At 40.3% G+C, this 15,269-nt stretch overlaps 1 protein-coding gene across 16 annotated transcripts in view; it reads left to right on the top strand.

The window, feature by feature from the left end:
* Positions 1–15,269, top strand: part of cacna1c (calcium channel, voltage-dependent, L type, alpha 1C subunit) — a 221,784-nt gene that overhangs the window by 59,184 nt on the left and 147,331 nt on the right. For all 16 annotated transcript variants that reach the window (XM_044186937.1, XM_044186936.1, XM_044186938.1 and 13 more), the window contains exons 2-3: positions 7,224–7,656; positions 14,631–14,736. In XM_044186937.1, the coding sequence (XP_044042872.1) occupies positions 7,224–7,656; positions 14,631–14,736 (539 nt within the window). The remainder of the gene's footprint in view (positions 1–7,223; positions 7,657–14,630; positions 14,737–15,269) is intronic.

Here is a 15,269-nt window from a genome sequence, read left to right as displayed (position 1 = left end):
CACAACTGATACAGACAAGCCTTTTAGTCTGCTTTTGGATTTGTGCATACACTTTGTGCGTGTATGTGTGTGAGTGTGAGTGAGTGGCTGACACATAAATTGGATAAAAATAATATTAGGCTTACAACCGGTATTTATGACGACAATGATAATGAGGGTTAAGCATGATGGGATGTCATACAAGCCATGAAAAACATGAAGGCAGTGGCAATCACAATTTCTAGGCGAAAAAATAAAACAAGACTTCACCTTCATAATGCTGTTTTATGTTTATTGTTTTAGTCTAAATCAGAGTCTGAGAGCGGATGTTAAAGGCAGTGATAAAGCAACGGTCTTGTGCATGTGATTGCCGATGGACAAGATACTTTTTCTGGCTATATAGATGGTAGAGAGATGGTAGGGAGAGAGCAAGAGAGAGAGAGGGAAGTGACGTGAGAAAGCGTGAGAAGCAGCGAAGCAAGAGAGATGAGATGAGGAGGGGTAGATTGATGGAGGAAAGGCGGAAGGGTGCGCGGCTGAAAATGAACTTGTCCGCTGCTTGAGAACCAATGGAGGGAGTGACAGCTATATAGATTAGAGAGACAAGGGGGAAGAAGAAGAGAAGGGGTGAGGGGAGGAGGGAGGGTGATTGTTAATAGGTATGGAGGGATGAAGAGGAGAAAGATATAAGAAAGAGAGGAAGAGATGGAAAGGAAGATTGGAGGGAGAGATGGATGAAGGAGTGGGCAATGATGAGGCAGAGAGGAAGAGGAGGATAAAGAAGATTCTGAATTAGAGGGGAGGAGGAGGAAAAATAGGTACAATAGCAAAAGGTCATCTTTCAAAAGAAACGACAATTCAGCAGGGATGGCAGATGACTGGACTGTTGTCTATGTGTGTGTGAGTGTGTGTGTATCAGTGTGTGTGTGTGTGTCTTGTGGGATCCAAACGTGCTGGGGAAAAAAAGACGATTGGTCAGGCCCAATTTTCTGGACCTCAAAAAGGCTATTAATAAGATTTCTCTCTTTTTATTTTGAATTAGAGCTGCTGCAAGGTGAGGGCCCTCAGTGTGTGTGGCTGCATGCGTGTGTCCCCCATTAATTAGTGTCTGATCAGGTGTCATCATCAGTTAATTGACTGATAATTACATCATCACTGTCCACCCAAATAGATGCCTGTTGGGACGAGCGGAGGAGAAGGAAAAGCAGACGGAGGGAGAGAGTGAGAAATGAGACAGCCGTGAATGAAGAAAAAGAGAAGGGCACTCAGAGGAGATGATGTGAGAGACTGATTGAGGGTGGGATAATCTCATTGGTCCCCTTTGCAGTCCATTATCTGGTAGAGCCAATTAAATGAGAAGAGCAACTAAGGACTTTGGAAGTTTGAATTAATTTTTTTAAAGCCTTCGGTGATGCAGTTTTTGCTGCTGTAATTTGTACTGGAACTGTATTTTGTTGGTAAGCAATATTAGACAGAACAATTTGTAGCATACTCTTTGTGTGAATATGTGTGTGTGTGTGTGTGTGTGTGTGTGTGTGGCAATGACATTTTACGGCAGAGTGCTTGGAGTTGCAGTGATAGCATCTCTCTCCAGTCTTTATCATTAAGTAGATAACGGCTCCACTGACTTCAGTTTGTATCACAGCTCATTACAGTCTGCAGTTCAGTTCACACTGAAGTTCGGCTCAGTTAGGTTCACTTCAAGTTCAGTTAGAGTGAATGCTGTCTTTACAGTATATGGACTGATGAATAAAGCCTCATAAAATTTTCATTTAGCTCTGTCCCTGTGCTTCATATGAGTTTAAATTCAGCATGTGTGATTTTCACTGGCTGTAGCTTGCACACATTTAATTCATGGAAAACTCAGTTTTAGTTTATTATTATGTATATCATATGCATAGACTAATGCATATACATATTGCAGACATATTGTAAAGAGTACCACACATTTAAAAGACCATGCATGCCCTCACAGGTGTTTTCAATTATTCTGGCTGATTAGACCTCTGCTCAGGTTGACAGTGGGCATGCGAGGTCACATGTACTAATTAGAATGATAATAGTTTATTTTGTCCCACCCTAACAGGTGCAAAAAAAGTTAGATGTCAGTCAAGCACAGTCTCTTTTACACACCTACAGTCCTGAGAAGAGGTCCAGTCAGCCAAAATTATTACAATCAACTGTGTGGGGACCTTGAAAATGTCCTTAGGAAGAGCCTTTTTCACAGAAGACATTTTGTCTTGTCAAAGTAGGAAAAGCATGCGTGTAAAATTTAGCAGCTTCAGTTTCAGGGCCCTGGCATTTTACATACTGGCTGACTTTTATCGCTTACTGTGATACTTGAATATAATGGAGCCACCGTTAATGTCTCAACCCGTACTTTTCCTACTATGGCAAGTTAAAATGTCTGCTGTGAAAATGGCATATCAGCCATTCTTTTATCCCTCAATTACGGACTGATTAGCTTCAGGTGTGGATCACCCCTTAATATACACATAAACACCTTTACTCTCTTTTTGCTTCAACTCATTGTATACAACAGCACAAATCATCATGTAAAACCCCAATGCTTAATGTTATTAGTAACACCTGTGCTTTTCCTATGACATGTTACAATGTCTGCAGTGAAAAAGGCCTAGTGCACTATTTAAAAATGACACAAAAATTAAAATGTATAAGGGATACTATGCATAAAAGGTACCATACTACAAACGTATAGCCATTGACTTCACTGCTTTAAGAACATTAGCATTACTGTATTGTATTATAAGACCTATACTGTATATTTAATGTAGTACTAATAACATTGATTGAAGTAGAACTACAATCCTTGACTGAAGTACTGTAACAGCCACTGATTGACTGTAGTACTGTGGAAGCCATTGACTGCGTTGACAGTAATACTATAAGAGTGAATTAGTATGAAATATTTTCAGCTGTAAAGTCACATGATGGATAGCTAAAATTATTGGATTAAGTCCTGTCATTCGTGGTTAAGCCCCCTAGCCCTCCACCCATTTTTCTCATCTTCCCTCTTTTTTTTCTGTTCCTTCTAGATTTTTATCTTCTCCTCCTGTTTCCCCTTATTTTCCTTGTCTGTATTTGTTTCCCCCTTTATCATCTCTGTTTGTCTCTCCATCCTCTCACCATCCTTCTCCCTCCTCCTACAGTATATCCACCTCCCTCCCTCCTGCATCTCGCCTTCTTCATCCTCTTTCCTTTTCTTCTTCCATCCCTTCATCCTTCCTTTCTCCTCACTCTTCCCTTCAGTCAGAATTATATTTCTACAGGCTGCTGTTTATTTCCTGAGGAAGAAAGAAGAATTATAGACGCTCACATTAGCACACAGTCTCAATCATACAACACATAAACACACACGACATGACTGTGTATATGCATGTGGCAGGACAGACACACAGAGAGACACGCGGTCAGATTAGTGAGCTCAGTATTATTAAAGTTTTACTCTCCTCTAATCGGCACACTCTCACTTATGCAGCGGACACACACAATCGCGCACATACACATATTTATAAACGCACACACTCTCAGTGGGGTACACGCTATGAGAGGGGCAGGCAGTGTGAGATAAACTGATCACGCAACAGTACAATATGCTGAAAGTGATTATTTGTGTGTGTGTGTGTGTGTGTGTGTGTGTGTTTGTGAGCGAAAGAGAGAGATGATGATGTGGTCAGGAAGCAGATATAAACTCACACCGGAGTCGCTGATGGAAAGAAAGAGAAGCTATTTTCCAGTATAGAGAATCGTCTGGGAAAGTACTACAGTAGATGCGTAGTAGAGTCCGAATGTGTGTGTGTGTTTTCATGCTTATATGTATGTGTGTATGATAAAAGTAATAAAACTATTGACTTTTAGGTTCTCTGCTTTTAAAAATCACAGAAACCCTCTAAAATCAACCCATGAGTTTAGAGAAAATGGGGAAAATATAGTTCCATCCAAGTAATGAGATGCTCCAAATTGAAACCACAGTGGTATTTTCCATAAGGCACAGCTGCATCTGATACCAAGTGACTTCACCACTGATGAATGTAAAGAACACCTCCTTGGGCACTGTCGCTGTATTCAAAGCACACTGCCCCTAAATATTTGCAGACAGATCTTGTTTTGCTGTTTGGTGTCTCTGTTTTTAAGATTACCTTTAGGGCATTCCAGTTTTATTTTAGCTGTAAAAAAGACAATACAGTTTATTTATATAGCACTTATCTAAACAAATATTACAACATGCTTGACATAAAATAAAAAAGAAGAGAAATAAAACCAATATTGAGAACTAAAAATAAAGGAAGGAACTAAAAATTGAAAGGCCAAAATCCTCAGGTAGGTCAAGCTGCCCCCTCTTCTCTTTTACCTGGTCATATAAGCAGCAAGCAGGCGCCTGTCTGGCGGCACCATAGGACATATACAGTCAATGGGCTGCACACGTGGGTAGGAGGAGAATAAGAAATAGTGTGAGGGATGGCAATTTAAATTTGACAGTTGCATTATAGGTACAAATCCCAGTAACATTTGTTTGTTGTCTCATTGGATGGGAAATATGTTTAACTGTTAGCTCGGGAGGACTGGTCCATGATGGTTAGCTTGGTTCACAGACTGGAGTGTCAGCTAGCCTCCGCCAAAAGAGGAAGAGACCTTCTGGTAACCTCAAGTTTGTCCCGTTTATACGTTATGTACACTTAAGGTAACTCTCAAGTTGTTGTCGTTGTTGTATAACTTTTTTGCTTCACTTTTGTAGCGCTGTGGGTGGTCCCCTGGGCTAAGCTAGCTGCTGATGGCTAAATACAATGCTAGCTTGGCTTGCTCATTTTCTAACTTATTTCTAAACCTGTCAGTTGTGGAATGTACCTAAGTATAAATAGTTATATATATAGCTACTCATGTACTGTTCTTAAGTGCAATTTTGAGGTTCATGTACTTTACTTATAGCTTATAGTATTTTAATCATACTGTTACTTAACATTTCAGAGACAAATATTGTAACTTAGTCACATTCAAAATTTTCATCCAAAACACATACAAATCTTGTGATATATATGTGTATATATATATATATATATATATATGTAATATATATGTATAATAAAAATCATTTTTTAAAGATAAGTTTTGAGAAGTGATTTGATGTCACTGATTCTGCAAGCCTCAGAGCCTCAGGCAGGGAATTCCAAAGCATGTTCATATGACTGTAAACACACAACATGCGAAGGTAGATGCTTCTGGGATGTTTGTATGTTGAGTGTGATATAGTTACAACTCCTTAGGATCTGATGTAATGTTCCCTCAGGCCATCATCCACTGTGAGTTAATACGTAGAAACTTAAAGCTCTGAAGTGAGAGGGATGGGATTTCAGCGGATATTATAACCGCACTGTAATCGTACTAAGCATACAGGATAAGTCTATCTCTGTCCGCCTCCTTCCTCTAACCCCTGCACATCTCTTCTCACTTTTTCCTCTTTCTGTCTCCTTATCTCTGTTGTAACAGCACAGGTTGGATTAACTTTACAGGGGTTCTTAAAGTTTTGTATTCTTTTTCTCCCAAAAGTGGCTTTGCATTTATGGGATTTGTGAATTTGACATTGGGAATTACATCTGGTCAAATGTGACTGAAATCAGCATATTGATGATTTGTTGAAAGCATTGGTTCAAATACTGTACACATATTACTGTTACAGCCAAGATTAAGGTTTCTGTTTTCACTGGGGGCTACCTGTAGTAAAAATGTTGTGACATTTAGTGGCATTGTAACATACAGTATACTACCACATATACATCCAGCTAATGGTACTGTATATTACTGTATGCAACTTATAGCTGTGTACATTATATAAAAATCAACACAAGTAATTCTGTCCTCAAACAATTGTGTTTTTCAAGTGAAAGTGTGAATAAGAAACTTTTGAAGTAAATTCAAGATTTTGAATTTTGGTTATTACTCAAAAACAAAATCTGTTCTGTCAATGTTGTTGAAATGGTTTGATAGCATCAGTACCTGGGACTTCTTAGTTTCAGAAATATACTGTAGTTTCCATAAAGCATAAACTATAAACCTGAAGAGGGTATATCATTTCACAGAGTGTGTAATCTACTACAGTGTGAGAGCATTTGTGGACTCCTTGTTCAGATGTCAGAGTGGATGTGAGAGGATATTATAACTGTCTTTAATCTGGCTAAGCATACAGTATGGATGATCCGCTCTCTTACAGTACTTTCACTCACTTAGTCTTATTCCTACAATTTGACTGGTTGATACAACTTTGTAATCTCACAGAGATTATTGTAATTCTGTCTCTCATTTCTGTCTAACATTCCTCTTTTCTTTTATTCCACTACGTACATTTGTTTCCTGCAGTCTTGTAATTTTATTCTGAGACATGAACACACTCTGCATTTTTCTCCACTGAGTGAATGTGTAGTCTTTCACTCTGGGACCTCTGTCATTATACCATACTAGTCCTCGACTACTAATTTCTTTATTTCTCAAATAATATTATTTGAGATTTTTTCTTCCTTTCGTTTATGAAAAAAGTAACAAAGTTGTAGGGCAATGTAGCAACATTAAAAATGTTTTCCAACTGTAATGCTAAAAATTTTGAAAAGGAAATCTGAAAAATCGGCCTCTATACTGTGAAAAACAAAAACAGGTGTTGCGCCAACGGTACAGATTTTTTTTTTGTTTTAGATTTTTTTAAAGCTGTAATTTAAAGAATGTAGCAATAAAGAGTTGTGAGATAAAATGACCATTGTGTAATGTTAGCACAGAGAATGATCATTACACCAGCCAGTAGTTGCTGTTCTCATGAGTGGTGTTGTGTGTGTGTTGACACAAAGTGATTGGACTGCATAACCTATACAATATGCTGAGGAACTAAACAGCACACAGTTAGCTCTGTTGTATTTGCTTGACAGATGGGAGTATATTAGTCATCGGTCTTTTCTACAGGGAGACACTTCAGTGTCTGAAAAATATACAGTGCTCACTAACTGATATGTCAACAATTCAAATAACCGGCCTTGAAGCCTCCAAAGTAAACTACCAAACTGTAGAAAATTGAAACACTGTATCAGCTTCAAGAAAGCATTTGTGACGTATTAAATCAACAAGTGAATCACTTACTGACCGAAGGAAGTGATTTAAGAGCTTACTGACAGTTAACTTGTGTTGTTTGCTAACTTTCTTTCTTCTTTCTCTTCTCTTTCCCTTCCCACTTCTCTCCACTCCAGGCTCCGACTACTCTCCCCCTCCTTCCCTTCCTCGCCCTCCACCCCCCGGCCTGACCAATGAGCACAGTGGCGGGGGAAGCCATGGCGACCATGGTGGAGGAGGGGGCGGGGTTAACCACGGGGTGGGCGTGGTGGGCCTGGCCCCGGAGCACATCCCCACACCGGGCGCGGCCCTGAGCTGGCAAGCGGCCATCGACGCTGCGCGGCAGGCGAAGATGATGGGCAGTGTCGTATCGAGCGGAGGGGCGGGGCTTGGGTCGGGAGGGGGCGGGCCCATCTCCACGGCCAGCTCCACGCAAAGGAAGAGACAACACTATAGCTCTAAACCCAAGAAACAGACAACGACAACAGCCACAAGGCCGCCACGGGCCCTACTCTGTCTCACGCTCAAGAACCCCATCCGCAGGGCCTGCATCAGCATTGTAGAGTGGAAGTATCCTTTAACTAACCATGAGTGGAGGTTTGTTTTTATACTGTTTGCAATGCGGAATAACATGTTTCACTCTCACTTTCCAGAAAGTGTCGTGATTTTAAAGGTTGACACCTGACATTCTTAATTAATTCGCTTTTGTTGGATAGCCTGATGGAAACCTGTCCAGAATCTGTCCTCTTAAGCTCCTAGTTTTCTGAGTTACATGTTTTTCTCTGGGTTGCCCTCATTTAGAACTTACAAGATGGGGACATTCAAATCAGGCAGATGAGGAAGTCAGTTCTTTTAAAATAAACCTACCACGATGCAGTTGAGAATGAACAGTCAGTCTAGGAGGAATAATGTAGAAAATGCTAAAGGATGGTGCTACCTTTAATAGAGTAAATAGAGGAATAGATATGTGATTGTTATAATCTTTAATGTTGCAATGTTATTGTGATGTTAAAAGCATATAGTGTACCGTCCAAATCTGATCTGATGATCCATCTGTTTTTAATATGAAGACCAATTACAGCTTTGTCATTTTTTCATTTACAGAGTGCAGTACAATATTTGTGCACCTAAAAAAAGATTTTGACTTGCTGTAAAAGCTTACATCCATTTAAAAAAAAGAGCTAAAACCAGAGAAATGCACATATTTTTCTGCATATCTCACATACTGTAATACTGTATGTGTTGCAACCACATTGCGTCCTTCCAATGTGGAATGGATGCTGGATGGATAGATGCAGTTAGAAAAAAGGAGAAGAAAGGAGGGCATAAGGGATGCAGGACACAAACAGGTTAAGAATGTATCATACTTCCTCTTCGTCTTTTGTTTAATATCCCTCTTCCCTCTCTACCGTCCCTTCTTCTCTTCTTAATCAATTTCTCTTATTCTCTCCTAAGTCTCACTCAGTGTGCTCTCCAATTACTCATCTTAATCCTTTCTCCTCTCCCTCTGTCTGTCCTTCTGCTCTCTCTTTTTTTCTCTCCCTCTTTCATTTTACATTCTTTTCTCATAGGAGGATAAAACAAATTGTGTCATTTTCATCCCTCCTTCACACCTCTCCCCAGCATTATGTCTCTCCCCTTGCTCTTTCTAACTGCATTCATCCTCTCTCCCCCAGGTCCATCCACGCCTCTATTCCTCCTTCGCTTCCTTCGCGTCTCTCTTACCGTTTATTATTCGTCTCTCCCTCCCATCGTCCATCCAAATCCCTTTATCCCTGCTCCACTCGTCCTTCCTTTCTACCCTTCCTCTCCTCTGGAGTTTTCTTTTTCTTTTTTTAAAGCTGCGGAACATAATGACTTGGTTTTCCCTCAGGGTGAGATAGAGGGAGAAAGGGAGAGAAAAAGAAATGGTCAGTGTCACAGTCAAAGTGATCTTTAATAGGAGAGGGTCCACATGAGCATGAACTCAGCAAGAGCACAGTCACACATCGTCCTGAGAGGGAGAGAAGGAGAGGGAGAGGAGGGGTTGGGGAAATTAGAAGGGCAGGGATGTGGGCAGGACATGGATGTCGACAGGAGAGATGATGAAGCTGAGTAGTTGAGGAGGGAGGGAGGGATCAAGGGGAGTATGGAAAGGTAAACAAGAAAAATGACAGCAGGGGGAGGGCAAATAATGAGTGATTAGAAGAGAGAGGATAGGGGGATCATGAGGGAGGAGAGGAGAGAAGCGGAAGGCAGAGCGAATTGGTGAGGAAAGAGAAGATGAGTTAGAAGTAGTGTGTGTGTTTCAGTAGGCTTGCATTAGGTAATTTAGAATTAGAATAACAATTTAGAGTTGATAACATTGTAAGTTATAATGAGTTAATGAACTATGGAAAAATACTGTTTGTTATAACACCACACATAGGTCCTACCCACATGCATATCATAAGCTCCAGGACTGGCTTGCGACCCCACAGTAATACAAATGGGCAAAATATGTTTTAATCAGGATTTCTTCAAGCCAAAAATGTACTTCTAATTGGACTTTTGAGGAATTACATTTAGCATTTGTAAGTATTAACAAGATAGATTGAAAATATTTTTCTATTGGACATCCAGTCTGCTTGCAGCCAACATATTCTCACAGCAGTAGGAATATTTAAAAAAAAATATATAGTGATAAATGACGGCATAATTCTTTGGGACATTCTTATGAACCTGTATATTTATCAAAGAACTACAAATTTACAATTTGGTTCTATTTGGTCCTGCATTTGTTTTGATAGTTTTGCTCAGTTTAATGTGAAAAGCCAGACTCTTGAGTCCACCATGGTAGGCATTTTTTCATGCATGTCACTCAAAAAATGTTTTCTTAAAAACAACTCCAAATTTTCCATGGGAACAGCCCTGCCTTGAAGTGTGTGTAAACTCCCTCTGTGTGCGGTAAAGCAGTGGAAACCAAATTATCCTTCTGATCACCATTTGTATTTATAGTAATTATTAAAAATCGAATGACAATAGTAAATTATACTGTCCAGCTGTGCTTATGTTGTAAAAAAAAAAAGAAAAACAAGAAAATTAATGGAAAAATTCATGCATAAACCTTCAGGGTCACTGGAACAATCTCACCCAATGACTGATGAGCGTTCAGTTCATTACCCACAATTCCCAGCATCGTTCATTTAAACAGCTCTGAAGGGAGGGAAGGAAGGGAGAGAGAGACAGAGTGACAGATAGAGAAAGGTGAGGGAATGAGATGAGTGAAGGAAAGACGAGGGGCATTAAAACGGGCTCTTAGGGGAAATGAGAAACCAGAAAGAGAGGAAGAAGTAAACTAGATGGAGTCTGAGTCACAACAGTAAAACACGGAAGGAGCAGAACGTAGCAAAATTACAGTAAATTTTGTCCTTCACTTGTTTCAGAAATCCCCATCACTCTGTCAATCTTTCTGCCTGCTTGTCTATCTAAACATTCTACTTTGGGATGTCCTTTATAACTTCAGTGTGGGCCTGTTTAAATGCAAAATGTGGTTGAACATTAGTCTGTGTTTGCTTTTTATTCTATAGGCTTTGCTGTGTACGTGTATGTGTGTGTGCCGGTGTGTGTGTGTGTGTGTCCTGTATTCTGTGAGTACCTCTGTCTCTAGAGATAGTAGATCCAAAATCTTCCTCTCTTCCTCCTCTGTTACCATGACAACAGCTACTGCTCTCAACAGGTCGATGGGGCCTGTCTGAGCTCACACATACACATGCACGCAAACACGCATGAGAACACACACATAAACACTCTTAAAGAGCACACACATACTTGCACACAGATGGTAAAGGACTGAAACACACACACACACACACAGACCCAGCACTCTCACATGCAGTGTAATTATAGCATTTAAGCAGTACCTGTACACTGCAAGGTCAGCGTGAGAGACGAGGAGAGAGCGGTGGCAGGTGTATGTCTAACTACTATGTTCTCTATATGAAATCATACTAAGTGGTAGTTATGAAAAGGTCTCATTGAGTGCATTTACACACACACACACACACACTCCTGGCTAGGAGCTTAAAAATTGCATCAGGTCACATGAGGGGTTACACTATTTGTTTGCATTTTCAACTCAGTGAGGAAAAGAGATAAATATTCTCAGCATAACACAGAAGAGTGTTGAGCTTGCTCTCCCAGATAATACCAGTATATCCCTGGTTTCTTATTTGGGTTTATCAAGATAAGAGATTATCTGTGTTATTCTGAGTTGCATTTGGTGTTTATGTGAGGCAACTGCTGAATTAGTATTTCAGAAAATAACAGCATCCCGGCATGTATCTGGATGCAATCCCAGTGTGACAATTTGTTGTAAGCATATACAGTTAGCTTGTTAAAATGCTGGGTATATATGTTAAATTCCAAAACACGTCAGACAGTAGCACCCTGGTGAATACTACATCATGTCAGCTGTGAAACCTGCTGAGCTAACTGGATGCTGATTTCAATTTTATTTTATTTATTGCTGGGTTTTTTTTTTTTTTAGAGGTGCCAGAGTCAATTCCCCCAATTAGCCTTACCAATAATATTTATTTGCTCCTGTGCTGTTGAAGATTGATATTTGCTATTGTTATGCTGATTAATGTACATTATTAATAAACTTGGTACTTGGTTTGATTCTTCACTCAGACCCCCAGCATTTCCCCCAAGTGTTGTTTTGCTCTCAACAGCTCAGCAGACAGTAGATTTATTATCATGTTGATGGAAGCAGACCGCAGGGGTTTTTTTAAATTATGGGTCAGGAACCCAGAATGAGTCACAGTCCTTTTTTTCTGTGGGTCCCTGCATGTCTGGAGTGTGTTTTAATGAGCCCCCGGTACAAGGGTGAGTGATTAACTGTGACACATTTTTGTCCCTTGCTGAATGAGCTGAATGATCTTGTGGCCCATGATGTTCAAGGGTCAATCCTTAATCCAAACATAAACTAAAGATTAGCCCCACCATAATAATTTTTTTCTCCCTCTCGCTCTTTCTCTGTCTGCAGGGCTATTCCTAAAACAGCAGTTAAGGCTCTAAAATGGATAGCAGATCTGTTTCTAGAGGGGCCACACACAGCAAGATTACTAGTGTGATTATAGGTAGTACAAGATTGCAAAGTTAAAGTTCACTTCATCTGAATGTTATTATTTATTTGTCAAGACAGTTCCATCACAGGGCACCCCGGTAGCTCACCTGGTAGAGCGCGAACCATGTATCAAGGCTGAGTCTCTTACCACAGCGGGCCGGATTTGAGTCTAGCCCGGGCCCTTTGCTGCATTGCCTCCCCTCTCTCTCCCCTGCCTTTCCTGTCTCTCTCTACTGTACCTATCAAATTTAGCAGAAAACGCCAAAGAAACCATACTGGATACATTCAAAATATTAATAGGCACCAAACAAATGTGTCTGTCAGTACTAAGAAATAAATTGCAGGTGTGGTTTTAGCCAACAACAATGGTTTCTCACGTTGAGATTCTAAGACAGTATTTTCATTCAACTTTAAAAACATTAGTGTTCAAGCCCTTGTGGTGGGGTAGGGTAGAGTTTCTATCTATTTACTCTATAAATGCAATGATGATGAACATTTGAAGTTGGAACTTAGAAGCTGCAGAGAAGTTCACGTTGGTGTCTTTTAGCAGCCATAAAAATCTTCCTGAATTTCAAGTAAGCAACCAGAGTCAAATTGATCAAAGTTACAGCAACAAAGTTACTATATGAAAATAAATTTGTCAATGTTGGCGATGTACACTTAGTGCAGACTATTATCCCTAGCAAAGTGTTGATGTATTCATCTTTCCTTGCAGTAAGCCATTAGTTCCGATTCTTTTTACTCCAATATGAGTAAATATAGATAAAATAATCCATCATTGAGAACATCGTGTAATGTTTTATTTTTGTCAGAGTTACATTATAGCTATATGGTAATGCAGATGAATTTTTGCATTTTTCCCTTTTCCTCCCAATTTGGTCACTTTCTCAAGTACTGCTGCTAATGCCCTCCTAATGGTGTTTCAGAAGTTTCAGTATACCCAGATCCAACGTCCTCTGCACATGTAGCCCAGCCAACCATTACCTGTTGTTATAGTGTAGCAACAAGGCCATGATCCCTCATTGGCTTCCCACCTGCTAAAACTGCCTCTTGTGTTGGATGGAAAGTGCAGCAAAGTCAGATTCAGTGCAGAAAACGATTAAACCTTGTTCTCAAGCTTGAAAAGCCTGCATTCATGTAGCCATGTAATGTGTTGAACATGAATGTCAGCTAAATATGTATGTATATGTATTATTTTGCTCATGGTTTGTCTTCTGGATTTGGGGGTCTGACAGCGCAACTCATGAGTACATTGCTGTTTATGTTATACTACAAGGTCTGACTTTAGTCTAGACTAATTTGACATGCAGCCAAGAGGGAAGGAAGAAAGGAAGGGAGAAAGGAAGGAAGGAAGGAAAGAATGGAAGAAGAGAGCAGAGGGAGAGCAAAAGGAGGTGGAGGGAGGTGACAGCAGTGGCAGTTAGTAATTGTAGTGAGGAAAACCAGACCTCCCTTATCTCTCCTTCACATTCTCTCACTCCTTCTCTCGCTGTCCTTCTACTCTCCATTCTCTCGTACTTTGTATCTCTCCCTCTCTCTCTCTGAGGCCAAAAATAATGAGGTCACTCCCGTTCCATATAAAAACCCTCTGTATCTCTCCTCTCTCTCATTCCATCTCGCTCTTCTCTGTCCACATCCCGTCTTCCACGCGACAGGACTGCGCCTCACTGCACCCATATTAGGGCATGCACTGTCTCTCTAACCCCCCTTGCACACACAGAGGTTCCTAAGTGACCCAATATGTCTTATTGTTAATGAAAAGGCAAACTCAACAGCTTTGATCTCTCATTGTGTACACTGCTTGTGCACTCTGCTATGTGTGTGTATACACCTCTGCTTATGTAAGGATGTATTAGCTTGTTTAAAAATACCTCCTTGTTGAAATAACATGCTTGATACTTTTTCTATGCAGGAAGTCAGTTGAGTCTGTATTAGTTTGTACTGTGTACTACAGGTTTTCATGGATCATTAAAAACCTACCTGAACCTGACGTGTATAGATTCATATTTTAAAAAAGGGACCCAATACAAAAGGGCCTGAGGACAGGCAGACCTGGTGTGAAATAGACCTGAGGGTAATTAGACCTGATCCAAAATGTGGTTCACCAAACAGACCCAAACAGAGAGAGAACACCACTTAACAAACAGCTATGGTCAAAAAGAGTAGCAGGTCACAATCTCCGCCTCGCCTCAAAAATGTCATTTTTTCTCCTGCAATGATAGCTGAAAGTCCAGTTAGATCCACTCAGGTTTTAAGCATTTTGTTACACAAACCAAACAAGACCAGCGGCAATAGAATGGGACACAATTAGGCTGAATATTACTTTGACCAATCCTCAGTCGAATGTCTGTTAAGAGGAATCAAGTTGACCCGGGATGATCTCTACTGTGTAAATGTCTCTGCACTTCTGTTTTGTGTACTCTGTTCCAGTTTGTATATTCCTTAACCCTCCTCTCAGACCATTTGAGATCATCATCCTGATGACCATTTTCGCCAATTGTGTGGCCTTAGCCGTCTACATCCCCTTCCCTGAGGATGACTCAAACGCCACCAACTCCAACCTGGTGAGTAATCTACAATATTTAAACTTCTTTACCGCTTGCTGTTAGGTCCAATAGTTGCTGGTTTAAGTAACTGCTTGGCTCATTGGCTATTTTTCTTCAAATCCTGGAAGACAGGGTTTCTTGGTTTTTGTTGCTGTAGCCCCACACCTGAGTTTCCTTTGTGGATGGATTATTGTTACTAACATGTTTTAAGGTGTGCAGTCGATTTATGAAACATTTCATCAGCAGATTTTTCTGTTAATCAATTAGCATTACTGAGCAGCATGTCATTTGCACATTTCCAGCTGATTCCACCATGTGTGTGTTTTGCTGCCATGTATCTAAGAGACAGGACTGGAGGATGCTGTATGACACTAACTGGTTCATGAAAGTGAGTGAAAAGAGTTAAAGGCTAAGACAGTAGTTAATAAAGATGGGAGACGGAGGGAAGAAGTGGGGAGTAAGAAAGGATATGCCTTCTTTGCCTAATACCTTCTTTGAGCATCATTTACTCTTATCATTGATTTTGTTTGGATACAACCAAGTTGTTGATT

The sequence above is a fragment of the Siniperca chuatsi genome, linkage group LG23, assembly GCF_020085105.1.
Source record: "Siniperca chuatsi isolate FFG_IHB_CAS linkage group LG23, ASM2008510v1, whole genome shotgun sequence".
Lineage (NCBI taxonomy): Eukaryota > Metazoa > Chordata > Actinopteri > Centrarchiformes > Sinipercidae > Siniperca > Siniperca chuatsi.
This window is presented reverse-complemented; position numbering and strand designations above follow the sequence as displayed.